Below are 27916 nucleotides of genomic sequence, written 5' to 3' on the forward strand. Positions count from 1 at the left end.
TGGCCCAGCTGCTTATCCACGTCGACGGGTCCAACCCACGCAGGTACAAGACCTGCGCTAAACCCTCCAAACTTATTGTGGACTGGGTGGTTACGTCTCAGTACTTGTTGGCCTGGTAGGAAGATCTGGGTCTCTTCGACATCTTGAGCCTTGGCTTGGGTATGGGATCTCTTCTCGGACAAAGCTTGCTTTCCCTTGATGTCCTGCTGCTGTTTATGCTGCCACTCTGTTAGGGAAACAGCTTCATCATCTTGATCAAAAGGGGGTGGTGGACGAATCTCCCAATCCCCGGTGCCGTATACCTGTCTACCAAGGAACAGCTCCGCTGGGGAATAGCCAATGACACGATTGATGCATCGTCGCAGGGCAAAGAGTGACTGCGGTATCTGACTGTGTATTAGGTGGACCCGTAGCATCCTTTTCAGCTCCTGGTTTCTTCGTTCCATTGGATTGGTCCTTGGGTTGTAGATAGGTGTGGTCCAGTGCTCCACACCCCATTCAGTCATCATTTGCTGCCACTTCCTTGACGTGAACTGACTCCCGTTGTCTGACAGAATGCGCATCATGGATAATCAGAGCGGCTGAATACCTCATCTTATAGAAGACTGGTGATGCGTCCCGTTGTGGCTTCTGGTATCGGAAAGGCCTCAATCCATCTTGTGAAGAGGTCGGTGATTACTAGGAGTCCGGTTTAACCCTGTGGTGTTCTAGGGTAAGGACCCAAGTCCAGGGCTATGACCTCCCAAGAGCATTGCGGCCGTCTTCCTCGCTGATTGGAAATCTGCCTTCCTGTTGCTCGCCTTGGTGCAGGCGTAGATGTAACACCCTTTCACATAGTCCAGGATGACTTTCCGCATGTTAATCCAGGAGAATTTTTGTCGGATAGACTGATATGCCTCTTCACCTCCTGGATATCTGTCTTCAGTGCTGTCGTTGAACTTCTCAAGGATGTCCGTTGTGTGCTGTCTAGGTATCAGCACTACTGCAGGTGTGTCAGAGGTGGGATCTGTACATTAAGAGTACTCCGTCGACACGGAAGGTCTTGTAGCACATCTTGAATTCCCTCGGGACGAGTCAAGTATCTGTGTTCTGTCTCAAGATCCACTGTGTCATGGTCCTACAGGGCTTGTCTTGCTCTTGCCATTGCTTAATTACTTCCAGATCATGTTCCTTTGTGATCGTAAGGACAGGTTCATTGTGTTCGCTCTGGTGATTTTGTGAGAACTTCCTTTCCACAGCTGTGCTCCTAACTTCAGGTTTCTTCACCGGGTGCCTAGAAAAACTGTCTGCTCCAACGTTCATCGGTCCTGAGACGTGACACACATCGAAGTCAAATTGTGCAATTAACAGAGCCCATCGCAGGAATTTAGATTTTGAGCCAGAGACAGAATTCAACCATCTGAGAGCTATGTTATCGGTGTAGAGTTGAAACTTCCTTCCCTCCAAGTAGCCTCTGAATTTGCCAATGGCCCACATCATGGCTAAGACTTCCTCCTCGGCAGTGCAGTAGCGTTGTTCGGTGGGAGATAAATTTTTTCCGGGCATACTCAATGTCCCTTCTGCCGTCACACCTCTCCTGGAATAACACTGCTCCTAGGCCGGAATCACTCACATGCATTTACAGGCACATCTTTCGTTGAGGGTCATGAATGGCTAGACCGAGAGCGTTGCATATCGCAGCCTTAATGCCCTAGAATGGTGCCTCTTCCCTGCTGGTCCATCAGAACGGGCAGTTGTTATGGAGTAGATTGGTGAGTGGTACTGCCTTCTCTTCAAAGTGTGGCACGAAGCTGCTATACCATCCACATAAGCCAAGGAACTGACATACTTGTCGCTTGGTCCGCGGGCGTTCAGCTTCCTCAATAGCTTGATTCTTCTCCGGTTGCCTTTCTAAGCTTTCAGATGTTAGGACATGGCCAAGATATTCTACACAGGGCTGGGCGAAGTGGCACTTCTCCAGTTGGCAAGTCAGTCCATGAATCTTCAGTCGTTCCACCACTTTCCTCAGATGTACAAGGTGTTCTTGAAAATTCTTACTGTGAATTAAGACGTAATCGAGATACACTTGGCAGAAATCTTCAACATATCCTGACAATACCTTATCAATCAATCACATGAAGGTTGCAGGAGCATTGTTCAGTCCAAAAGGCTTTACTGTAAACTGGTACAATCCTGTCAGTGTCATGAAGGCTGTCTGTGGTCTAGAACTTTCCTTGACCGCCACTTGCTAGTATCCGGAGTTGAGATCCAGAGTGCTGAAAATCCTAGACCCACTTGTCTCAGCGAATCTTTCATGTCAGGCATGGGGTAAGTGTCACTAACGGTCTTCTCGTTCAACTTGCGGAAGTCCACACACAGTCGATACTCCCCATTCTTCTTTTTTGGTAGGATGATAGGTTAAGCCCAACAGGATGTAGAGGGTTTAATGAGATCTTGCCCTTCCATCTCTTCAATCTTCTGAATGACAAAGTTGCGCTTATCTGGGTTGATTGGATATGAACGTTGCTTGATGGGTGAGGAAGGGCTGCATTCAATGGTGTGCGTTACAGTGTTGTCTGTCCTATTTTAATGGTGATGACTTCCAGAAAGTCTTAAGGCACATCTCAACTCCTCTTCAACTGGTGGAAGATGCATTAACTGGTTATCTCCCAGGTCTACATCGAATTCCACATCTTGGCGAATCCGGAAATTTCCACCACGCCAGGCGACCCTCAGACGTCTGTCTTTTCCCAAAAAGACTTCATGAGCTGCATAGTCTACGATCACTTTGTATTCTTTTTTTTTTTTTGCTAGGGGCTTTACGTCGCACCGACACAGATAGGTCTTATGGCGACGATGGGATGGGAAAGGCCAAGGAGTTGGAAAGAAGCGGCCGTGGCCTTAATTAAGGTACAGCCCCAGCATTTGCCTGGTGTGAAAATGGGAAACCATTTTCAGGGCTGCCGATAGTGGGATTCGAACCTACTATCTCCCGGATGCAAGCTCACAGACTTTGTATTCTACCAGAAAGTTACGACCTAATATGAAGTCAGGTATTAGGTTCTGAATCACTGCAACGTCAATTACAATAGGCAGGTCCATGCATTTAGCGGTTAGGTTAGTCTTTCCTCTGATGGAGTAGGTTACCCCGTCCCTTGCTCAAACGTATGCAGTTGTTGTACAGACATATTTTCTAGTATCACTTGCATTTTGTTCTAATACACTTACACTGTTATCCCAAAAAAATTTCTTCAGTCCTTTTGCCACAGTCGCCGATGATGTCCCCACAAGGACACACACACGAAATGATGTCAGTTGTGTACACTATTTTATTTACAAGTCATTTACACACATTCTATACACACAAACTAATAAACTGCCATCATAAACAAAATACTACTACGAAGACTCAGAAGAAGACTGCAACAGATGCATGTCAACTACCAACCCAACAAAACCAATTCACATACTTGACTTCAAACACTCTGTTAACACAAATTCCACACAAGTCTCATTAAAACAACTCCTGCTGATATATATACAGCAGATGTTTCATGACATAACCTCAAAAATAATACAATTGTGATTATACCAAATCAGGTTCGTAAACAACTATGTAAATAACAATACTAACACTGAATGGATGTAAACACTTCATAGCCATACCTCACAAGTCATAATAATAATAATAATAAATATTTGCATTATTTAGCCATGAGTTAAAGAATATTGTGTCCGAGTTACATTAGTCTATTACACTTGCGTCATGTGCGCAATAAAATATTGAAGTCAATACAGTAACTGCATGCTCCCGTACTTCTCTTTATCATCCCTTTCATCATCATTAGTGGAAGAATCACATTTATTACAAGTAATGAAAATCATTTTTGGTCCGTTTTGAAAGTATCATATAATGTATACAAGAAAATATTTATTATTTTGCCACCTATTCAATACAATACAAAATGTTAACATATGAGTTAAAAAGTTGTTAAAATATAATGAGACATGTTTCACCTCTTCTTATGAGGCATCCTCAGTCAATGTCAAATCTTTTCTTTCCACGAACTTGCTACGCAGGCGTAGCAGGGGGAGAGGTGATACTCCCACGTGGCGCGTCCCAGGTGGCGGATAGGGGGGTCCTAACCGGCTTGCCGGCGGACTTGAGGGAAATAAAATACCTCTCACGGACCAAACACACTACCCCCTGCGGGTGGGGGACGCACATGTAGAATACACCCGCAGTATCCCCTGTCTATCGTAAGAGGCGACTACAAGGGGCGACCAAGGGATGAATGAATTAGAACCATGAAACTACTCTTGATTCGTACCATCATGCGGGGAACACCATGGGTTGCATGTACTTGTGAGTAGTATCACTAAATTGGTATGAAATAGGTTTGTGATTAGTTGCAGTAAAAAGCCTGGCCTGGTGGATTCCAGTACCCGTGCGTTGTACCCATGTGAGCAACACCGCGGGTCTGGGCGTAGCCTGTGAGTTGTACCGCTATATGAGCGGCACTGTGGGTCAGCGTTACCTGTGATTGGTACCCACTATGTGAGGAACATCACGGGAATAACGGCGCCCGTGACTAGTACACCTAGGTGAGGAACCTTACCGGTTTGCATTGGCTATGAGTGGCGCCATTGTGTGAGAAACACCATAGGTCTGCGTTCCCTGTATGAATTGCAATACTTGTGAGTAGTACCATCTTGTGTGGACCACCGTGAGTCTTCGCTACTTTTGATCAGTACCCCAAAATGACAAATACCACGGTTCTACTTTACTCACAACATGTACCATTCTGTGGGGCCTTAGACGTGAATTTAGCACCCCTTCAGACATCAAGCATCATTGTGCTTTATGAATGGTCCCTTGGACAGTAATACTCTAACTACCGTCTTCTTGTGTCTGATCCACTGTTTTTGTTTGTTTTTGTTTTTTTGTAGGGTTCATGTCCATCCATTCATTCTTCATGACATTTTTTATTTTATTTTAGTCAGTGGATGAATTTGAATTTTTTGTTATTTCATTTCGTACCATTAGGGGCCAATGACCTCGATGTTCGGCCCTTTAAACAACAAGCATCATCATCATCATCATCATCATCATCACAATCCTTTCTTATTACCAGGTACTTGGTTAAAGATTATTCCAAAATATATTGGAAGATGATGTGTGCAAGATAAAATTTACAGTTCATCATAAAAATGTTTCTGAAACAGGCAACTAAAACTAATACAATGATAAATTCGTATGTAGTTCACTTAATGAAGGAGATGTCATTTGATTGTAAGTAACAAAATTAATGGCTTGAAGCCGTAGTCAATGCTTGATGTTGAAGGAGATTGACAAGCTAATACATAGTAGAAAGAATATTAAAATAGGTTCAATGTTGAATATACAGTATAATACAATGATAACTTTGTACGTACTTCACTTAAAGGAGACGTCATTTAATCGTAAGTAACATAATTGATGGCTTGAAGCCGTAGTCAATGCTTGATGTAGAAGGAAATTGACAAGCTAATACATAGTAGAAAGAAAACAGAATAGGTTCAATGCTGAATATAACATGGGAAGGAAAAACATTCCAAGTGCTGGGCCAATGTCTATATTTGAAGTTAGCGTGTGTTGCCCAAAACATTTATTAGTCAAAAGTTTGGTCAAGTGAATAGTGTTGTCCGGCCTTGGTCTGTGTGGCCCTCGACACAGTACATTCATTACAACACACAGGTGAAGCTAGCCTATTACAAAGATCAGTGGGTTGCCTACCCAACATATAGCATAAGGGGGTCATTGTTTGAGGTGAACCAGCACCAACCTTATTTCAAATAATGCACACACCTCTGGTTTTCTTCAATAGACTCCGGAAAAAATATGCAAATACACGTGGAAGAATATTCTGTATGATGAAAATATAAAGCGGAAAGAAATCGGGGGTTGAACTGCAGTGATTAGAACAAAGCAGGTTTATTTAATACAAATTCTCCTCTAGATAGATGTAGCTTAGTTGAAGGTCTGACTTTTGATCTGAATGAGTATTCGCATACCTCCATAAATACAAAGAATTTTTTTTTTTTTTGCTGTTTGTTGTACGTTGCACCGACACAGATAGGTCTTTATTTAAACATTTTCTTTTTTCTTTTTGCTGTTTGTTGTACGTCGCACCTACACAGACAGGTCTTTATTTAATGATATAAGACTGGTTTTGACATTTCTGAAGCATCATCATCAGCCCAAGAATACAAAATAGCAAGTACACAAAAAGTAAGGTCAAGGCTCTCTATGATCACCTTCGGGTCTAGGTGTCCTGTGTTGCCAGTTAGGTTCGAGGGGGTTGAAGGTGTGGAGCTAGGGCCTGTTCGAGTTAATCTACCTTCTACCGCTTGAAGGAAGATCTCTCTCATATCCTGCACATCTCCCTTGAAGGTTGAAATCTGGTTTTCTAACCTTCTTTCAATGGCAGAAATACAGCTCCCAAAATTTCCCTCGACCGTAGAAATTCTCCCCTCAACCTGCTGTTTTATGCCGGAAACCTGGGTTTCCACCTTCTCCTTGAGTTTCGAGATGTCCCCTTCCAGCTATGTATAAACATAGTGACAATAAAATTTTGACAACAGCTACACATTTAAAAATTTGAGGGTTCTATAAAATATTTAGCGTGTTGTACAACGAGTTGTGCACGTAAGAGTCTTGTGGGAATGTCGTACATTCAAATATCATGGTGCATTTTTACAACATTAATCATGTAATAGTCTTCTTCTGATGAGGCACATTCAAGTGATAGGTTGCAGATAGGTCTTACGGCGATGATGGAATAGAAAAGGCCTAAGAATGGGAAGGAAGACAGCCCCAGCATTTGCCTGGTGTGAAAATGGGAAACCACGGAAAACCATATTCACGGCTGCCGACAGTGGGGTTCGAACCCACTATCTGCCGGATGTGAGCTCACAGCTGCGCGCCCCTAACCGCACGGCCAACTCGCCCGGTCAGTCACTTGCTCAATGACAATGGTTAGACTCAAATTCTAATGATTTAAAAATAAAAGGTATGCACGTAAATGAGGCCACAGAGCTAGTTACAAATAGAGGATTGTGGAGGCGTTTACTAAATTCACAGGTGCATGCACACTGAAACGCATAAGTATATAACGAATATGTATCCATGCACAATGTAATAACCTTACGAAAGAACTGGCTGAATCTCTTGATTCACTTCTTTTGGATTACAGTGATATAGCTTATAATTAGAGGCACATGTTTTTGGTGAAAAGTTTTGCCTAATTTTGCCATTTAAAAATGTTGTTTTGGTACATTTTTGGTTAATGTGTAAGAGAGGGCCGTGTGCCCTAACTTCGCCACATGAAAGAAGCCATAATAAATAAATAAATTTTTTACCATTTTTATTTTATTTAGTGAATAATTTTGCTAAATTTTTATTTCCGCTTTTCAGCAATACATGTTAAACCAAAAGGAAGTTAGCTGATAGCATATTTTCAGTAAAACAAATTACATATATCAAAGCGTGGATGTTTGGAAAAATTTTGTACTGCTGCTTTAACAAGTTGGGCCTAGCCTACATACATAATTTACACATTAGTCTGAAAAAGGACACTGGTACCATGAGTTCCATATTAAGGGAAGTCAGAGCTTTTCTCTCATCAGATATTATATTACAATACATTAAAAATGATCTGGCCCTGCGTTGTTGGGGTAGCATGCCCGCCTCTTACCCGGAGGCCCTGGGTTCGATTCCCAGCCAGATCAGAGATTTTTACCTGGTTCGAGGTCTACTCAGCGTACGTGATTGCAATTGAGGAGCCATCTGACGGTGAGATGGCAGCCCCGGTCTAGAACGCCAAGAATAACGGTAGGGAGGATTCGTTGTGCTGACCACACGACACCTCGCAATCTGCAGGAATTCGGGCTGAGAAGCGGTTGCTTTGTAGGACATGGCCCCTTGGGGCTGTTGCGCTATGGGGTTTGGCTTTTACATGAAAAATGAACTCCCATTATCAACATTACTGACTGGGGTCCATAAAGAATTCATTACAGCTTCCACAAAATACCCATATTCTGATATCAGGGTAAGAAGAATGGCAATCACATCAATATCTTTGCCTGTTCTACATGAACTACCAACCTTAACCCAGTGCATGGTTCAGGATATTCTGATGTTGAAAGTTATCACAGGATGAGAATCTGATTTATTATATTAGAGAATTCATGATTTTCTAAATCGCCTTTCATTATGCTTCTTGGATCGAAGAGTGATTCCACATAATTTCATCAATTATTTCACGATTTTGCTTTTGAGCCTAATATGTAAAATTTTGCACCTTTGTAAAATACAGTTGTGTCTACTTATAATGTCCTAGAAGTTAAATGGGTCAAAAAAAATAAATGTTAAATTACTAGAGTAAACCCCTATTTAGCATTTTTGTAAGGACGTGAATTTATTTTACATTAAATAGGGTTAAATAATTCTATTGAATTTACATCTGTGCCCGTTGCATTTTCGGACCTGTTCCAAAATGGCGCCTAGGAAAGGTAGAGACCACTCAGGCCCAAGAGAGTATACAATAAAGTCTTAACATATGGATACAATAGGAGGCCATGATTAACTTGGAACGAATACATTTCAAAGGCGGTGAAGAACAGAGCAATGTTAGGGGAATTGTTTCAAAAAAACACAAGTAAAATAGAAGAGATTATTGAAAAAACTTATTTGAAAAACTAAACTCGAGAAGACAAGAAGGAAATTGCTGTTGCTGCATAGAAGAAAGGAAATTGTAAAAGTTACAGCAGAAATTTTGAAGAAAAGCTATTATAATTTAAAAGAAGACGGCAAAATAACCTGCAGAAACACTGGAGGGTATAAATTCAGCGAGATATACGAGAATTTATTTAAATACGTACACTGATAGACCCGATGTGCAAGATCAGCGATACTTCGGAAATCATAAATTGGAAGCCGTAAGAAAAGAAAAGGATAGGAGAGAACTACTCCATCAGAAGGAAAGTCAAGGAAGGAATAATATTTTAGAAAATAAATAATTTAAAATTGAAGATTTTCATAAGACAAGACGAAAGATCTTATGCAGACTTAGAAAATTGGTTAATTAGAACACAAGAGAAGACTAAGAGAATAGTTTAAAAGAAATATTACTCTAAGAAGAATTTAAAATTTACATTTACTTTTCGATATTATTTGATTTATTTGGCAGTTATTCCGAGAAGAAGATGACTTGCTAAGCATCCAGATGGACCAACCTGGAGGGAGATATCATTCAAACAGCTGAACCTACCTAAGATGAGAGGAAGAATTCGCCCAGCTGAAACTACCTAAGATGAGATGAGGAGTCCAGCCGAACCTCGAAACATGGCCAATGAACCAGCAATGTGACGAGCAGGAGGTGAGCAACTGACGGCTGATATGAAAGACGAGCTAAGTGTTTACCATAAGTAATATAATTCTTAATTTAGCTAGGCATATGCATTAGAATAGAGTATTCTAAGTGTGAAATATTTAAGAGTGCAAGTGAAACAGTGAAGTGAAGTGAAGTGCGTTACATTTAAGCTGCTAATACTATATTAAGTTAATGTATAATTAAATAGATATCTCATGGAGCATGGCTATGTATGAAATAAGTGGATCACCGAGGAGTAGGAAGAAAAGTTATCCAACTGCTGAATGCAAAGGTTGTCATACGGTGAATAATATATATGAATCTCGTGAAACCATTTGATCAACGATTACGTCACAGGTGGATTGCATGTGAGAAGTGAAGGATATAGTCGAGTTATTCCTTGTAAAGTAATGTTGTTAAGTGCACAAATGCAGTATTTCAGGTTAAGCATCGTCATTTTGGAAGAGAATTGATCAATGTAAAGGAGTATTTATGTACAGAAAAATGTTATGTCTTATTATGAAGGAGGTTATGAATGATGAGAAATGGTATTAAGATGAAAGGGAATTAATTGAAGGTTTTATAAGGTAGTAAGAAGATATATGAATTGATTCGAGTATGATAATGTGTGTTATGGTACTTATGAGACATATATATGGACGGTAGATGCTAAATATGAATAATATTGGATCAGTTAGACAATGCAAACACAAGGAAAGAAATACACCGCAGGAGTGAAATAAGGTATGAAAGGTGAATATTCATATATAGTTGAGATTTGAGAGATGGTGTAGTGTCAAATACAGCTGTTAATATTAAAATAGATGAATTTTATGACGTATTCTCGTAACATATGTGAAGTGTAAGGTATGTTAAGACAATATATATAGTAGAGGCGACGTATATACATAGTACCGAGATATCATAACGTAGATACTTATTGAATTACTTGCACGTATGATATATTAGAGATAAATTTAACAAATGAATGCATATTGAGCTGTATAGCAGTAAAATAAGAATTATTTAGATAGAATAGTGAGAGATTATTTTATATTTTGAGTGTTGTTTTCATGTTATGATTTTAAATGAGAAGATAGTAAATTAGGAGCCGTGATTTAAGAGGCAAGAGGGACGGAAACCTTAGCACGTCAGTCATCATAATACAGTCCTTCGCCAATGATGTGATTCTTCTTCTTCTTCATAGTACCGTATCAGGTCCCCCTGACGTTGGCGATCACTGTGGCGAATGCAGAACTATCTCTTGCTAGGTGGAAAAGTCTTTCAACACTGTGAATTCCAGTCCATTCTTTGATGTTTCCAAGCCATGATGTTCGCCTCCTCCCGACACCTCTTCGACCCTGTATTTTGCCTTGTACAATCCGCTGTAAGATGAGGTAACGGTCATTTCTAAGGATGTGGCCAAGGTAAGAGATCTTCCGGAGTTTTATTGTTTGAACGAGTTCCCAACTTGCTCTTGCCCTTCTGAGTACTTCTTGGTTCGTTAGCATGCAACCCACGAAATCCTGAGCATCCTACGGTGGATCCACATTTCAAAGGCTTCCAAGCATTTCACTGATATGTTCTTGAGAGTCCATGTTTCCACACCATATAGCAAGGCTGACCATATATAGCATTTGACCATCCTCTGTGTAAGTTTTAAATTTAAGTAGTCATTGCAAAAGAAAGATTTCATTTTTGTAAATATTTTTCGTGCTATTGCTATCCTCTGTTTCACTTCTTTCTTGGGATCAAGTTGTTCAGTGACAATGGCACCCAGATATTTAAAAGTGGTTACTCTCTCAATCTGTCGGTTGTTTAGTTGTAAGATTGCCTCAGCATTGGCACGTCTGCTGAAGATCATGAACTTGTTTACATTTATTTTTAGTCCCATGTCCTCACTTACTGCACTGATATTATTGAGCAGGAGTTGGAGACCTTCAAAATTGTCACACAGGATGACTGTATCATCCGCATATCTTATGTTGTTAATTATGCCGCCATTTACTTTTATTCCATATTGTTGATTTTCTAAAGCTGTTTTGAAAATCTTATCCGAGTAAAGGTTGAAGAACAATGGAGACAAAACACAACCTTGTCTAACTCCTCTTTGGATGGCTATCTCGTTTGTAGTTTGATTTCCGATTCGGACAATGGCCTTTTGTCTCCAGTAAAGGTTTTCAATAATGCGGATATCTTTGCTGTCAACTCCTATATCTTTTAGGAGTTCTACAAGTTTTGGATGTTGAACTCTGTCAAATGCCTTTTCAAAATCAATGAAACAAGCAAACACTTCTTGCTGTTGATATAGACTGTTCTGAATGCTTCCCTTGTACCAAACGAATTTCTGAACACAAACTGTGTTTCGTCGAGGTCTTGTTCACACTTAGTCTTGATTCTGTTATGTATTACACGAAGGAATACTTTAAGTGTGTGGCTCATGAGGCTTATTAGCCTATAATCATTACACTTACATGCCTTTTGCTTCTTTGACAACGTGATGAATGTAGATAACAGCCAGTCAGATGGGATGTCTCCAGTATTATATACAGTATTGAACAACTTTACCAAGAATTGGATATTGTCTTCGTCAATCATTTTAAGAAGTTCTACAGGGATGTTATCTGGACCTGGTGATTTCTTGCTTTTTGAAACTTTCACAGCATATAACACTTCTGATTTAAGAATGTCAGGGCCTTCACAATTAGCTCCTTGGTTAGTTTCCTCACCTATCTGATCACAGAAAAGTTCTATCAGATAATTTTCCCAAGTATTTAAAACTTCTTCTTCATTAATAATAGGCCTGTTTGTAGCATCAACCAGTACAGAAAGGTTACGTTTTCTGTACATACCAGCTATTTCCTTTAATTTTCGATGTATATTGAACAGATCATGTTTAGACTGAAAGATTTCCATTTCCACACATTGTTCTTTCATCCAGTTCTCTTTCGCAGCATGTATGTCTTTCCTTATGTGGCGTTGTAATTTTTGGTATTCCTCTGCATCATTTTTTACTAATCTTCGTTGTTCCATTAGTTCAAGAATATCATCTGTCATCCATTTCTTTTTCTTCACTGGGTGTATCTTTTGATCTTTGTTTTGAAGAAGTATCTCTACCCGACTTTTAAACTGATTCCATAAATCATTTGCTGTTTCACAGTTATTGGTACTGATTTCTTTTAAATGCCTATTCAAATCCTGAGCAATTTTCTGCCGAGCTTCACAATTTTGCAGATTAGGTGTATTTAGTACCTTTCTTCTAGGCTTATTCTTCATGATTTTCGGACGAACTCTTACGTTAGCTATCAATGGATTATGATCCGAGGAAATATCTGCACCTGGATATGCTGCGACTCTTCTGATGGAATTTCTGAAACGCTTATTTATCAGAATGTAATCAATTTGGTTCCTTGTTGAGTCAGGATTCTGAGGATCATCTTTAGTAGCTTTCCATGTGTATAAACGAAGTTTTGGAAGTTTGAACCATGTATTGGTGAGAACCATTTGATGTTCTACACAAAATTTGTACAGCTTTTCTCCCCGGTCATTGCATTTACCAAGCCCAAATTCGTCTACCAAGTCGGAACGACGCCCTTGACCAATTTTTGCGTTGAAATCACCCATTATGACAGTTATTTCATCCTTCTTCAAGTCTTTAAGAACAGTTCCAAGTTGTTCATAGAATGTTTCTACTTCTTCATCGTACTTTTTGTCCGCTGATGGTGCATATATCTGCAAGATGTTTACGTTAAAAGGTGAGCATGAAAGCTGTAATAACATGATTCGATCAGAGACTGGTACAAAGTTGCTGACATACTTCGTAAGTTCAGAATTTATAAAGATTCCGACTCCATTTCTATGATCTTTATCATTATCTTCGCTACCAGAGTAATAGAATGTACCATCATCACGATGACATTTACCTGCACCCGGCCAGCGAACTTCACTAATTCCCATTAATGGTGTTCTTAATCTAACCATTTCCTTGATAAGATTGTCAAGCTTGCCAGCTGCATAGAGACTTCTGACGTTCCCAGTCCCCATTCTTATTGCGGAATTCACTCATTTGAGCCGGGAGATTCTTAGCACCCCTCGCCCATTTAAGGGCTGCCCGGGACTAGGGGCCGTTTCTTTCTGATTCCTCGCCATAGTGATTTCCTGGGAATTTATACCAGTGTGGTTTCCCCTTGCCTTCACTGGTGTAGACTCAGCCGCCCCTAACATGGAGAACAGACGCTGTTGGTAGCCGCTCCTAACATGAAGTACAGACGCTACCTGATGGATTCTAGTGGCATTTCCTCCACTAAGGGACCATCACCCTCCTAAGGGAGCTCCTCCGCCATAAGCCGTTGGCTCCTTTAGGGTGCCAGGTTATTTCCCGCCGCCCAACACTCGGCGTTGAGTCGCTGGCTGTACGGTCTACTCCATACTGTAGCAGGATAACCTGGCCAGACAGGGAAAATGGAATTGAGCCAACGGCACGTGGTGTTCCCAAGCGGTCACCCATCCAAGTACTGACCACGCCCAATGTTGCTTAACTGCGGTGATCGGACGAAACCGGAGTATTCAACATGGTATGGCCGTTGGCAATGATGTGATACGTTAACAAATTCAGATTTCAGACTTTAGAAATTATAAGAAGGAATTCCAAATTTTTTTTATTATGATATAATTGTGATACAGTGATGTATGTGAATGACTGGTTTAATTTTTCAAAGATGATTATAGATATGGAAACTTGAGTTCATTTCAGAAATAGAGACTTCATTATATCATATTATTTTGTTAGTAAGCCACCGCTGACTTAAATGTTGAATTTTACAAATTATTATTGATTTTAAGCAATGATTGTGGAAGTTCATAACGACACGAGTTCTCAATTCTTTCTTATTTTCTTTAGTTTAATAAATGTGTTTTCTTATTATTTTATAATACAGTAAGCGGTAATTAGTAGTAGTTGTGAGTAGATTGACTAAGTTTGTAAGGTGTTTATCATGCGATTTGCATTAGAATTATGCGGTCGGTGATGAATTTACACTTCTATGCGATAGGATGGAGACGTTCATCGGTGATTATCACGAACGGTCCCTACGTTTTTCTCTGAATTCGCATAAAGCCTAACCTACAAGAAAAATTAAATATTTTTCTTATTTGATGAGATACCCTGAGATTACATCTGACTGTCGGGATTTTATGGCTGTGTCGTTCCTGGACGCGGGAAGGGCTCACATCCCACTAACTACTTTTACAGTTTTCGGACACATCGAGCTGCAAGTATTTTGTCCCGCAGGAGTTCTTTAATATGCCAATAAATATACCAATAAGCCAGGTTGGAACCTGCCAAGTTTGGCTCAGAAGGCCAGTACTCCACCGTCCGAGCTATACAGCCTGGCCCTTAAAGAGGAATCGACCTTAAATCGAGGTTTCAGTAGAAAGCACACCTTTTCTACTAATCTTTGCCTGTATTAATATAAGTGGTACCAACATATATCATTTACACAATGACAGCACTAAAACAAGCAGATACCTCAAGGTAGTTTTAGGTCAAATTTTGTCTGTATCGACATCACAGTAAAACAGCTGAACAGACTTTCTCAAAACCTGGTGTTTAAGTCCTAGAATAGCTGGGGTGTGCACTAGTCTTCATATTATGTGATTAGGAGGCCAATGTCTTCCTTTCTCCATTCATATTAGCTGTATGGAAAAATGTATTTCATACAAGTTTCATAAAATATAATTTCCGATTTTTGTATTTCATGCGCTTTTAATGTGCATGGAATAATAGCAGAGGTATTTGTGATACTATATTTTTCACAAACTTCCAAATATCTCCAGAAATATTCCTTCTGTCTACAAAGTGTGCATATAGCTCAGGCGGGCAACGCATACCCATCGGCATTCAAACAGTTTGGCAAACGTTTGATCTCTCGGCCATTTGCTTGCCCAGTAGGGGGTGATTTATGACTGTAGCGGGCTTTAACATGGAAGTTGTCATTCCCCAACAGAAATCCTCAGAGCTCTGTTGCTAACGCACCTGCTATTACAATAGAAATCCGTCTCTCTTTCCAGCTCAGACAATTCAGGTGCGCTTTGTTTGCTGTTTGAAAGTAAAGCCAAGAGTATTAATAATAATAATAATAATAATAATAATAATAATAATAATATAACCTTTACCTATGTTGTTCTTCGTTAACGTATTCGTATGCTTTACATATCAGCCGTTGACCTTGGTTCATTAATATTTGTGTAGTGTATTGCTTTTCATTTACCTTCATGTAATAACGTGGAGGCCGTGGGAATCAAAACTGGAATTTAACGCACCATAAGATCCTGAATTAAATCTGCCTGCGCACACAAACGATCCACAACTGAGCATCAGCAGCACTGATACTCTACCAAATAGTAATGGTTCGGTGCCCATCAGCGATACTCGACAGAGTAGCAGTGGTTCCGTGCCCATGAGTGATACTCAACCTAGTAATAGTTCTGCGAAGAAAAGAAAGGAGACAAACTTTAAGCAAGCAAAGTCAATGGCTGATATGTAAAGCATACGAATACGTTAACGAAGAACAACATAAGTAAGGGTTATATTGTTGTTATTATTTTACACTTGGCTTTACGTCGCACCGACACAAATAGGTCTTATGGCGACAATGGGATAGGAAACGGCTAGGAGTGGGAAGGAAGCAGCCGTGGCCTTAAGGTACAGCATTTGCCTGGTGTGAAAATGGGAAACCATGGAAAACCACCTTCAGGGATGCCGACAGTGGGGTTTGAACCCACTCTCTGTCAAATGCAAGCTCACAGCTGCGCGCCCCTAAATGCACAGCCAACTCGCTCGGTAATTCACGATTTTATTTTTCCTTTCTTTACTGAAAGCGAGACACTGATATTAGCTGCATAAAAGTAATATTTTAATAAGTTTACTCTGATATGAATTCAAGCATAGTATTTAGACAGACCTGCTATTTATATTTAAAATAGCTCATGGCAATCATTTATGGCTATTTGAAAGTTCTTTGTCAAGTTTATTTGCCAATACCTTCTGTGTTTCTTCCCTCTAACATCTGCGACCACTGAACGGGTTATGCACGAAAAAAAATATTGTGCAATATTGGTTTGTGCTGTGGTTCATGATCAGGTTTTTATATTTATATTTTGTCTTTAGAATAAATTAAATGCTAACATGTTTAAATAATCAACACAAAATGCGACAACCTTGCTCTTGACAGCGCTCATTTGCCCTTTAAACGACACACGCCCCTAGTGTCCAGAGTAAAAGAACCGACTGATAACCCTCATTATCACTACATTGAGCATCAGGAGTATAACATTTATAGAAATCTAATTTTCAATCATTTATATCAGATACATTTTTACTGTGCATGATATGATAATGGCTGATTGAAAATATTCTTCAAGTCATCATTCATCACAGTACTGCGAATACTGAATGATAAAACTGGCATTGATATATACTTCCGATATTATTTGAGTATCAATAACTTTTGAGACTAGATTATTTTGTGGCAGAATATCGTATTGAATGTGTATTGCAACATTCTTATACAAGACAGAATTGGTCTTGGCACATATAAGCAAAGGAGCGTGTTTTGAATGGTCACCATTTGTGTAACATTGTCGGTCATCAGATTTGCTCGGACTGTACCAGTCATTATGTGAGAACACTGACCTCAGCTACGGTCTGATCCATACTTCAGCCCAACATCTCACTTAAACGCTAAGTGCTGGGCCATGTTAAAACCTTTGGCTTCCATCATCCTTAAGATGTCTTATGACATCTTTTCCATAGGTTCTTACTGTTGCATAATCAAAATGAAAAGAAATAAATACTTGAGAATTTCAAAACTTCCTTTTGCTAAATGTGGGTTTTACCCAAACACAAATTATGCTAAAACAAATGTAAAATTTCTCTGCCCTTATGGAAAAATTTTCAGGACTTGAAATTTCTTCCAGTAGATTGAGGTATACGTTAAACTGACGTAATGCAAAATAGGAGTTATATAAGAAAACAAAGGTCCAATAATACTGCCTTGACAAATTCCCTCTTAATTATTACAGGGTCATATACAGCTTCGCCTACTCTCATTCTCTGAGTTCTATTTTCTAGAAATATATCCACCCATTCAGTCACTCTTTTGTCTAGTCCAATAGCCCTCATTTTTGCCACTAGTCTCCCATGATCTACCCTATCAAATGCCTTAGATCACAATCACTCCGGTGAAAGTCTAATTGGGCTTATGGTTCCAATCTATAGCCAGCTTCAGGTAGTTCCAATCCTAAATTTTAGACAGCGCTGGAGGTCATTCACAATGTGTAGATAGTTGTTGGAACGTTCTCTAGATGGCAGGCAAGTGGGCATAAAAAGAGCGACTTTTTAATTAAAGGCCGTTTGCCTCGAACTGAAGTATTTCAAGTCTAACCTCAATCAGTGGGCCCTTCTGACAAAGATTCAGTCGTATAACGTCAAGTATTATGGAGATAATATAGCTGGACTGCACTATATCCGACTTGACCCAATCAATTAACCTTGTTCAAACTAACAACAATTTTAACCAGTAGTTCCCATGATGCTACAGTATTTGTGTTGTTTGAATTCCAAGTGCCCATATGCCTGTGCGGCAAATCTCTGTTCCTTGTGCTTGTTTATTACAAATATATCTTCGCCAGTCCTCCTGAAATACTGTATTTCCTGTTTGAGTACATCTCAGGGGCTGGAAGCTGAATGGTTCTATTAATCTATTTAGATATATTTCCTGTCTCAGTGCACTTAATTCTGTTATTTTTATTTTCATGTGGTACTTGGATACTGATGTGATACCCATATCTTACATATGCTATGCTGTCTTGCTTTTGAAGGAATTTATTATTTGCCATAATATCAGCTTTGTGGTAATGTGTCAATCATCGATTTCAAGGTAAAGGTACTTTGTTGTGTGAAGTTATGCTCTCAATAACATAGAATGCCATACGAACTAGGGGTATCAGATCATGATCATTATTATTTAGGAAAGAGCAAGTACTTGAAATTTTTCTTTTTTTTTTTTTTTTTTTTTTTTTTTTTTTTTTGCTAGGGGCTTTACGTCGCACCGACACAGATAGGTCTTATGGCGACGATGGGATAGGAAAGGCCTAGGAGTTGGAAGGAAGCGGCCGTGGCCTTAATTAAGGTACAGCCCCAGCATTTGCCTGGTGTGAAAATGGGAAACCACGGAAAACCATTTTCAGGGCTGCCGATAGTGGGATTCGAACCTACTATCTCCCGGATGCAAGCTCACATTGCAAGTGATAAAAATCATTGCTATCCGTATTGAAGATACTGAATGTAGGATGCTAAAAGGTTAGTTTTTTCAACCTATTCAATACATATAAATTTTATAAATTAGGAATTTATTGTTGATTCCACTTGAGACATGTTTCGCCCTTCATTGAGGGCATCATCAGTCAAAATAACACCTCAAGGTAAAAAATCAGGTAACTGGTTAGTAGTTGACGGTACAAATTAATACATATTATTAATTAATACATATTAATACATATTATTAATTTGTACCGTCAACTACTAACCAGTTACCTGATTTTTTACCTTGAGGTGTTATTTTACAAATTAATACATATTATTAATTAATACATATTAATACATATTATTAATTTGTACCGTCAACTACTAACCAGTTACCTGATTTTTTACCTTGAGGTGTTATTTTGACTGATGATGCCCTCAATGAAGGGCGAAACATGTCTCAAGTGGAATCAACAATAAATTCCTAATTTATAAAATTTATATGTATTGAATAGGTTGAAAAAACTAACCTTTTAGCATCCTACATGCAAGCTCACAGCCGCGCGCCCCTACGCGCACGGCCAACTCGCCCGGTAGTACTTGAAAATAAAAATATGTATATGTATTATAGTGTACCGGGAATGGAAATAGTAGAACTGCATTATAATGTTCATAGTTGGTGATGGTATGTGGTGAAGGAGGGGGGGAATAGGATACAAGGTGATGGAAGGGAGGGAGGGGTTGTGGTGAGCATAACCGGATGTGCGTCACTAGACGGAAGTCACTCCTCTGCGCTATCTGTTGATGATAACAGTAAGGTATTGCACACAATGCGCATTGTGGCGCAATCTCTGATTGCAGACAAACTACAAGGGGCCATCTGTCTTGGAACCGAAATTTATTATTGACTTTCATCTCTATCCTATTATACCCTCTTTCATCAAGATACAGTCCATTTGACCTCCTGAGTCCAAAGATATCTGCTATGTCTTGCTGGAATCCTGCAAATTGAGCTTCAGTGGAATAACCTTTGCTAAACCCAAACTGCCTTCTATCAAACCAGTTATTAATTTTGCAAACATGTATAATATAATCAGAAAGAGTAATTTCTCAAAGCTTACGCGCAATGCATGTCAAACTCACTGGCCTCTAATTTTCAGCTTTATGTCCATCAACCTTTCCTTTATACACAGGGGCTATTATAGTAACTCTCCATCCATTTGCTATAGCTCCTTCATGCAAACAATAATCAAACAAGTATTTCAGATTTGTGGCCATCATAATTTCGTGTGGCTATTTCTAGCCGAGTGCAGCCCTTGTAAGGCAGACCCTCCGATGAGGGTGGGCGGCATCTGCCATTTGTAGGTAACTGCGTGTTTATTGTGGTGGAGGATAGTGTTATGTGTGGTGTGTGAGTTGCAGGGATGTTGGGGACATCACAAACACCCAGCCCCCGGGCCATTGGAATTAACCAATGAAGGTTAAAATCCCCGACCCGGCCGGGAATCGAACCCGGGACCCTCTGAACCGAAGGCCAGTACGCTGACCATTCAGCCAACGAGTCGGACTGTGGCCATCATTATTGCACGGCATATGCCGTGTTCACTCATTAAAAGGTTCATAGACCGAGCTCGATAGCTGCAGTCGCTTAAGTGCGGCCAGTATCCAGTATTCAGGAGATAGTGGGTTCGAACCCCACTGTCGGCAGCCCTGAAGATGGTTTCCCGTGGTTTCCCATTTTCACACCAAGCAAATGCTGGGGCTGTACCTTAATTAAGGCCATGGCCACTTCCTTCCCAGTCCTAGCCCTTTCCTGTCCCATCGTCGCCATAAGACCTATCTGTGTCGGTGCGACGTAAAGCCAATAGCAAAGAAAAAGGTTAATAATAAGTTTAATAAATTTTGGCTATAGGTAACTTCGCAAATTAGAAATATTATGAACATAATAAACAATTTTTTATGCAGTTTAAAATTTTCTGTAAGTGCAGGTTGTAAATTAATGAAATGCACATATACCTTATAAACAAGAACAAACTATTAAATGTAACACATGGGTGGCATAACTTAACTAACATACAGAAATATTTTCATGTTATCAACCTGCTATAATATTTTTTAAATTTATCAATGTCTTGTAAAATTTCACTTTTTTTAATATAAATTGTTTCCTCCATTTTTAAACAAATGGCAGAACACTTTGTCTACACTGTTGTCACTTTACCTTTCCACTTAAGCCGTTGAGCTGTAAATGGTACAGCTCAAAAAATGCTTATTCGATTATATCTACTTCATAACTAAAATCAGAGTTTTTATTTGCTGATGGTGGTGGTTACTACTTCAAGGGGAAGTTCAACCTTGCGACTTTCACTTTCATAGCTTACTGTTAGTGCAACTAGCTGCAGTCATCAGAAGTCCAGGTTTGAATCCTGGTAATGCCAGATTCTTATGAATGGCAGGAGAGCTGGTAAGAGGTTAAAATGACACTTGTAGCTCACCACCATTGGGGCTGTGCCTGAAAAGAGATCTACCACCTTGAGGCAGGGGACAGGAGTTTTGTTCACCTTCATGGTTAAATGGTTAGCATGTTGGACTTTAATCCCAGGAGTCCCAGATTCAATTCCCGACCGGGTCAGAGATTTGAACATTCATTGAATAATTCTTCTGGTTCGGGAAAGAGGGAGGGGAAGAGTTGGGTGTTTGTGCTGTCTTCAGCATTAGAATTCATCTTAGGAAGGGACCCGTCCTTACAGATGTGCAGGTTGCCTATACGGCGTTGGCTCAAAAGACCTGATGATGATGCTTGTTGTTTTAAGGGGCCTAACATCGAAGGTCATCGGCCCGGCTCAAAAGACCTGCACCATGCCTCTCCAGAGGCCATAAACCATTATTATTATTATTATTATTATTATTATTGAGCAACCAGCTTGTATTAACACTAATCACAGGGAATGTGGAATATACCCGACCTTCAAAGAATGAAGGCATCGACAAAAGAAAGGGAAGGTGTATTACCCAGGTGAAAATTTAAAGAATCCCTATGCCTTGCAAACCTAATAACATTGGGGTCGGAACAGAACAAGTGCTGCCTAAGTGTGGTCAGATATAAGAGATGAGAGTGAGAAGCCTGGCAAATAAGTGGAAGCAATGCCAAATTCAGCTAGGGGAACTATGGTTGCCAACCCTCACTACCAAATTGAGATCTCCAGATCCCTCTTTTAGTCACCTCTTACGACAGGTGGAGGATACCGTGCGTGTATTCTACCACCCCCATCTACAGGTTTTTTTACTGCTCCTATAGCTTTAGCTTTTAGAGCGTCCCATCCCCTACAAAAAATCCTGGGTACAACCTTGGTACTTTCAGTTCGTATTGATCTTCAACATACTAGATGGAGTTCTGCCCTGAAAATGGGTTCTTTAGTGAATCAGTATATTTACTGACATAGGTTTCTCACATCTGAACAGTCTTACAACCAAACAAGTTCATCAGGATCAATACCATAATCGTGAAGAAAGGAGATTAGTGGTTTTTTTTTTTTTTGTTGGTTTAACACCGCACCAACTTGAATAGGCGATGGACATTACAGGATTAGGACTAGGAAGGAAGCAACCATGGCATTAATGTACAAACAACAAACCCCATAGTACTACAGCCCTGACAGGCCTTGGCCTACCAAGTGAATGCAGCCTGAAGACCTGCAGTTTACAAGGTGATGCAGGGTCAGTATGACAATTCCTCTTGGCTGTTATTCATGATTTTATAAACCCGGGGCATTAAGGTACAACTCCAGCATTTGCCAGACAAGAAAACTGGAAACTACAAAGAACACCATCTTCAGGGCTGCCAACAGCTATACAGGTAAACCACACACAGCCAACTTGCTCAGTAAGGAGGTAATTGCCTACCAACTACGTTATGCTGTTGACAGTTACAACAATAAATTATGTTAGTTAAATATAATTACTTCTATCAGTAACACTATCTATTCAACATAGACCAATTTGAATACTAATGAGCAAAATAATAATAAAGGAACAAATTTCTATCAATGTATTACAAAAATATTATTATACCTAATGTTCATCCTTAACACTCTTAAGTTACCATTTTCTATTGTCCGTTGCTCTGTTAGTCATTCCAGTTTTTCAAGGAGCCTTGACAATCCAAAACTGATCCATTTGCTGGATGAAATGAAGTGTGTAAAATGTGTAGGGATGACATTCATCCAGCTTATCCCAAACAAATTCAGCTTTTATAATTTTTCACTTTGCCTGGCCAGCATTAAAATTCATTCTGAATTTTCCGGCATTTAGCAATGTTCATGTTTATTTGTAGGGGAGATAATGTACCACGGAACATACCCTCTTATATCTCAGTCCACTGGGAATATAGACAGGAAATAGCTGTAAATAAATATTTCAAATCAATTTTAAATTAGAAAACCATTCATTATGTTCCCAGGTATCAAACTACATAGATAGGTTTTCTCTTTTTGCCCTGTCATTAAGTTCATTTCCAATTTCTAAAACAATGACGGTGTTTAATTTAGATGTACAATCGATAGAATTGTAGGACTGGTGATCAGACTGCATGGAATAGACGTACTAATGTTGTCCCAGTTGCCTGAATTACTTTGTCTATTCAAGAATGTGTAGGGGTTTAAAACGAATCAGTATAGTCTGATAATTCAGTGGATAACGGGATATGGGGGCAGTCTATATGGTATCAAATCAAAATACCTACACATAATAGCCAAATCTATTATTATCATTATAATTATATCATCATCGTTGGATTTAATACACATCGAAAATTGCTTTTCCTTCTGATAATAATAATAATACAGTGGACCGTGCTGAATTTTTATGCTTTCCACTGTTTACGTGTCTTGATCTCAAAATATTTAGGACACAAAACTTGACGAAATCCTTCCTTAGTAAAGAATATCCAACGTACAAAGGTGTGATGGTAGGAGACTTTTTTTTGTGGCTGTATTCAAAAACATGGCAGAATTTCTAGTGCGGATTAAAATTATATAACAATAACATTATTACTAGTGAGACTTTGTAAAAAGTAACATAAGCACCAAAACCTTCAGTAGGTACTTCCTTAAATCCGAGTTGTAGGTACTGTATTTCTAATCTGAAATGCCACCAATTTTTTTTTTTTACAACTTGCTTTACGTCACACCAACACAGATAGGTCTTATGGCAACAACAGGATAGAAAGGCTAGGACTGGGAAGGAAGCAGCCATGACCTTAATTAAGGTACAGCCCCAGTATTTGCCACGTGAAAATCAGAAATTACAGAAAACAATAATCAGGGCTGCCGACAGTGGGGTTTGAACACACTATCTCCCGAATGCAAGCTCACAGCAGCGTGCCCCTAACCGCATGGCCAACTCGTTAGGTTAAATACCGTTGAATCAATCAAAGAAACAATTCTGTGTACAAATGACAACTGTCTTGTAGACACATGCATTTCAAGACTTGCTTCACTCAGCATTGCCTAGTGTGAAAATGAGGAACCACAGGAAACCACCTTAAGGGCTGCCGACCCACTATCTCCCAAATACAAGCTCAAAGCTGCGCACCCCTAACCGCATGGCCATCTCACTCTGTAACAACTGCTATATTCTCCCAAAAGTATGTATAAGCGAATACAGTAGAATACATCTATCCCAATCACGGATGAAGACCAGCTGGGGAGAGAGTATTAATTTACTCTAATCATAACTACTACATGCAGTTTTTGTCAATAAAACAAAATACCAAAGGTATTTTAATGAATCTACATATTTTTATAGTCGGCCAACCTTTAAACTTTTGAGATATTTTCTGGACACTAAGTTATAGTGTCAAGAACACCACCTTATCTATATTCTTACTATGAACTATTAATCACGCAACTTTTAGTGATACATGGGCTCCCTAGTGCTGAATCGGTAGACCTCAGTTATCTTCGAGATTCGTATTGACAACCTTTGAAACACAAACTATGAATCGCTTATGCATCGCTGTGAGACATCTGGCGTACATTTTACGTACCAGTATTGTTGTTGTTTACAGAGCAAAGCCAAACTATAGAATTCATGCTAGGAACAAGATTTGCATCGAGAAATGTTATATAATGTACGTGTGACACAGTTGTTGGCTTAAGATAATAAAAGTTTAGAAAATTCATATCGATAAATCATATTATCGATTCAATTCAGATTTCATTTGGCATTATTACTGGAACCGGGAGAGCTCCCTCCTTACTCCTCACCCACGTAACACCAAATATCACTAAAAGTTGCACATGTAATACACACATCATCTCTTTTTTTGGCTTCTTTATATTTCTTTTTGCACATTTCTCTGATAATATTACATAATTTCACTGCTCCTCCTTTCTCTATTTAATAGCCTAACAAGAGAGTAAAGTTTGGATTAATTTTCTGATTTATCTACCTTTTTTCCTGTCCATATATTTCTCTCCGATTCTCCTTGTTTTATTTAGTCCTTTCTTTGCTTGTAGTTTAACGTTGCACTAAAACAACAAAGGTTTTTGGCAATGCAAGGGTGGGAAAGACCTAGGATTTGGAAGGTTAAGATCCATCCTCTTAATTAAGGTACAGCCCGAGCATTTGCCTGGTGTGCAAATGGGAAACCATGGAATACCATCTTCAGGGCTGCCGACGGTGGGATTCAAACTTCCCCGAAAGCAAGCTCACAGTTACATGGCCCTAACCACATGGCCAACTCACTCGGCACCAGTAGTCTTTTAGTAGATGTTCCACCTCCATTTGTTTCCTACATAAAAAGCATTGATTTTCACTATTTTTCCTCTTACGACTCTATTTGTATATGATACTTCCATCAATTCTGTTTATGTACACAGAATTCAGTCAAACTTATCCAAATAAAAAGAAGTATCTATTTTAAAAACATTTTGGATATCCAAACCCAAGCTCCTAAAACAACTGCACAATGTTTCAGAATATCCATGTGGGCAGACAGTATTACATTTTGATATAGAGATCCTGGCTTAATGGCTTCCATAATATCCAACAAGATAGCACATGTTACTCACACGAGTACCATAAACAATGGTTCAAGAAAGTGAATGAACCATAACTTAAATGAAGAACTTCACATACATTGGAAAGCCTTACCAAGAACAGGAGCTAAGAAAAAAAAAGGAGCTTAAATAAAAATTAAAAATTAAGCAAATAATTCAAAGCGTACATTTCTATTCTTTCAGAGAAGGACCAGGTTCATTTTTTTTTTTAAAGGGCAGTTTTAAGTTGCTGCCAAAATTTGCCGTTTCAAGTGAGAATGACGACTAAATTTCCTTATCCCATAAAGGTACACAAAACTGTTAACATTCTGAAAATGGTGGATATCCTATACAACTTAGTAACTTACATGGTATGTTTTTTTTAAACCCACAGGTTTTAAATGACTTTGCATTATCTATTCATTCCATCTACCTCAGAAACTTTGTAATGCTTTCTATCTATGTTGGAACAAATATAAAGTGCACTTGTATCAGACACCTGTCTGAATACTAAACAGTCAAACTCAAAATAGAAGGACGACGAGTTTCAACGGATTATTGTTCGTTACTTTTAACATGTTTCAGCCAATTTATTCGCTAAACCAAGCAATTTCCAAGCTATAAAAGATGCAAAAAAATCAAGTCCTCAAGATAACATAAAATCCAACCAATAACCCCCAATCTGGAAATACAACATGAACATATACACATACATTGTAGTCTTCTTTCCCAGCATAACCGTCATGAGGTCTTGTCCCAAATAATGATTTTGCAATATCCATTCTTCAAAATTACAAATAAATTCAGCTTTCAAGGACCATGGCACGAATTTCTGGAGAAAACAAAACCACACAGAAAGAATGTCAGTGAAATTTAGCATCATAAAATAAAAACAAAAACACAAAGTCATGACTTCTGAATTTCTCTTTACCTCCTCTTCATGAAAAACACTCCCCAACAAAAGGCAACAGCTGTTAACCTCAAAGCAGAACAAGCATCAAAAACACTACTGTCAAATGGCATGATATTTAACAACGAATCAAAGAGTTTCTTGTATTTCATGTATACCAACCTTCCAACCTTCGTATTAAAGGGCAGAGAGGTTATATATACAACAGAGCCATGTGCAGTTAAAATAAGTTGGTAAGCTTGGCAAAGCTGTATAACTGTCATCTCGTAGGCAACGGTCATGCAAAGGTCGAGAAAAAGGGAGCGGTTCCGATTTTGAATGACTTCACCCATATTCACTACATTTAGACCAACACGATGATTATGATAAATGCACACTCTTCGTATAATGGTATTAAGAAACACACACATCAGTAAATGCATTCACTGAAGTTAAGCCCCATTCACAATGCAAACGTAACGTAACGTAAACTTAAAATTAACGTTAACTTAGAAGTTAGCGGCAATCTTATCTAATGGATCCATTCACAATGCGCCGACGTAAACTTAACTGCGAGTCCGTAAAATTAAGGGATTGAAAACTCCAAGCTCTTGCGGTTAATTTTACGTTAACTTTAAGAACCAGCCAATCAGAGCAGAGGTAAACATTGTGTGTTGTGCACGATATAATGACTTCTTTCGATGAAACACTTGTAATTCTCTTTCAAAATAATCTTTGTGTATAGGCTATGTATGATAGAAGGAAAAAGAATTACAAATACGCTGTACCGAAAAGTAATAGGTGGAAATTAATATCCTGTAGTAATGAAATCTGACAATAAATGGCGGGAGACAAGCTCGCAGCGCTGGCAAACGGACGAGAGACAATCCCTGTCATAAATAAAACAGTGTCCCTGTATATTTCTTAACATTATGACGGACTACTAGTTTACGAAAACGATATCATCCAAACAAATAGATCCAAATATCTCATCGGGGTGTGATAGATAGGGTCATAGATGTCGGTAAAGGAGACCTTTTACATTTCTTTTTATTACAAAAGGGGAAGCGAATCGTAAGAAAGGCGAACAGTTCAGGTTTCATCCGCATGTTCAAAACGAACTGATGAGGGTCATTTCTTACAGTAGATTACCGAAATCGCCCTGAGATAACCTTCTTTGATTCAAGGGATGAACCCATTTTCTGCACCGTTGTTTAGATCGCCTTTTCAGGTACCGTAGGCCTACACAGCTCCCAGGAGCAAAGCAATAGATGTTTGAAGTAATATGGAT

The 27916-nt window shown here is 39.1% G+C and overlaps 1 protein-coding gene and 1 non-coding gene across 2 annotated transcripts in view; both read right to left on the reverse strand.

Annotated features, from left to right (window-relative positions):
• LOC136862876 (small G protein signaling modulator 3 homolog) overlaps positions 1-26764 on the reverse strand; it is a 312577-nt gene extending 285813 nt beyond the window's left edge. The window contains exons 1-2 of the mRNA XM_067139149.2: positions 26668-26764; positions 26450-26568 (exon numbers count right to left, since the gene is read on the reverse strand). Of these exons, the coding sequence (XP_066995250.1) occupies positions 26450-26518 (69 nt within the window). The 5' untranslated portion in view covers positions 26519-26568; positions 26668-26764. The remainder of the gene's footprint in view (positions 1-26449; positions 26569-26667) is intronic.
• On the reverse strand, positions 13863-13980 carry LOC136864984 (5S ribosomal RNA). The gene has a single exon (XR_010859401.2). It is a non-coding gene; the product is annotated as a 5S ribosomal RNA (ribosomal RNA).
• Positions 26765-27916: the final 1152 nt, after the last annotated feature.

Source organism: Anabrus simplex, chromosome 2 (genome assembly GCF_040414725.1).
Source record: "Anabrus simplex isolate iqAnaSimp1 chromosome 2, ASM4041472v1, whole genome shotgun sequence".
Lineage (NCBI taxonomy): Eukaryota > Metazoa > Arthropoda > Insecta > Orthoptera > Tettigoniidae > Anabrus > Anabrus simplex.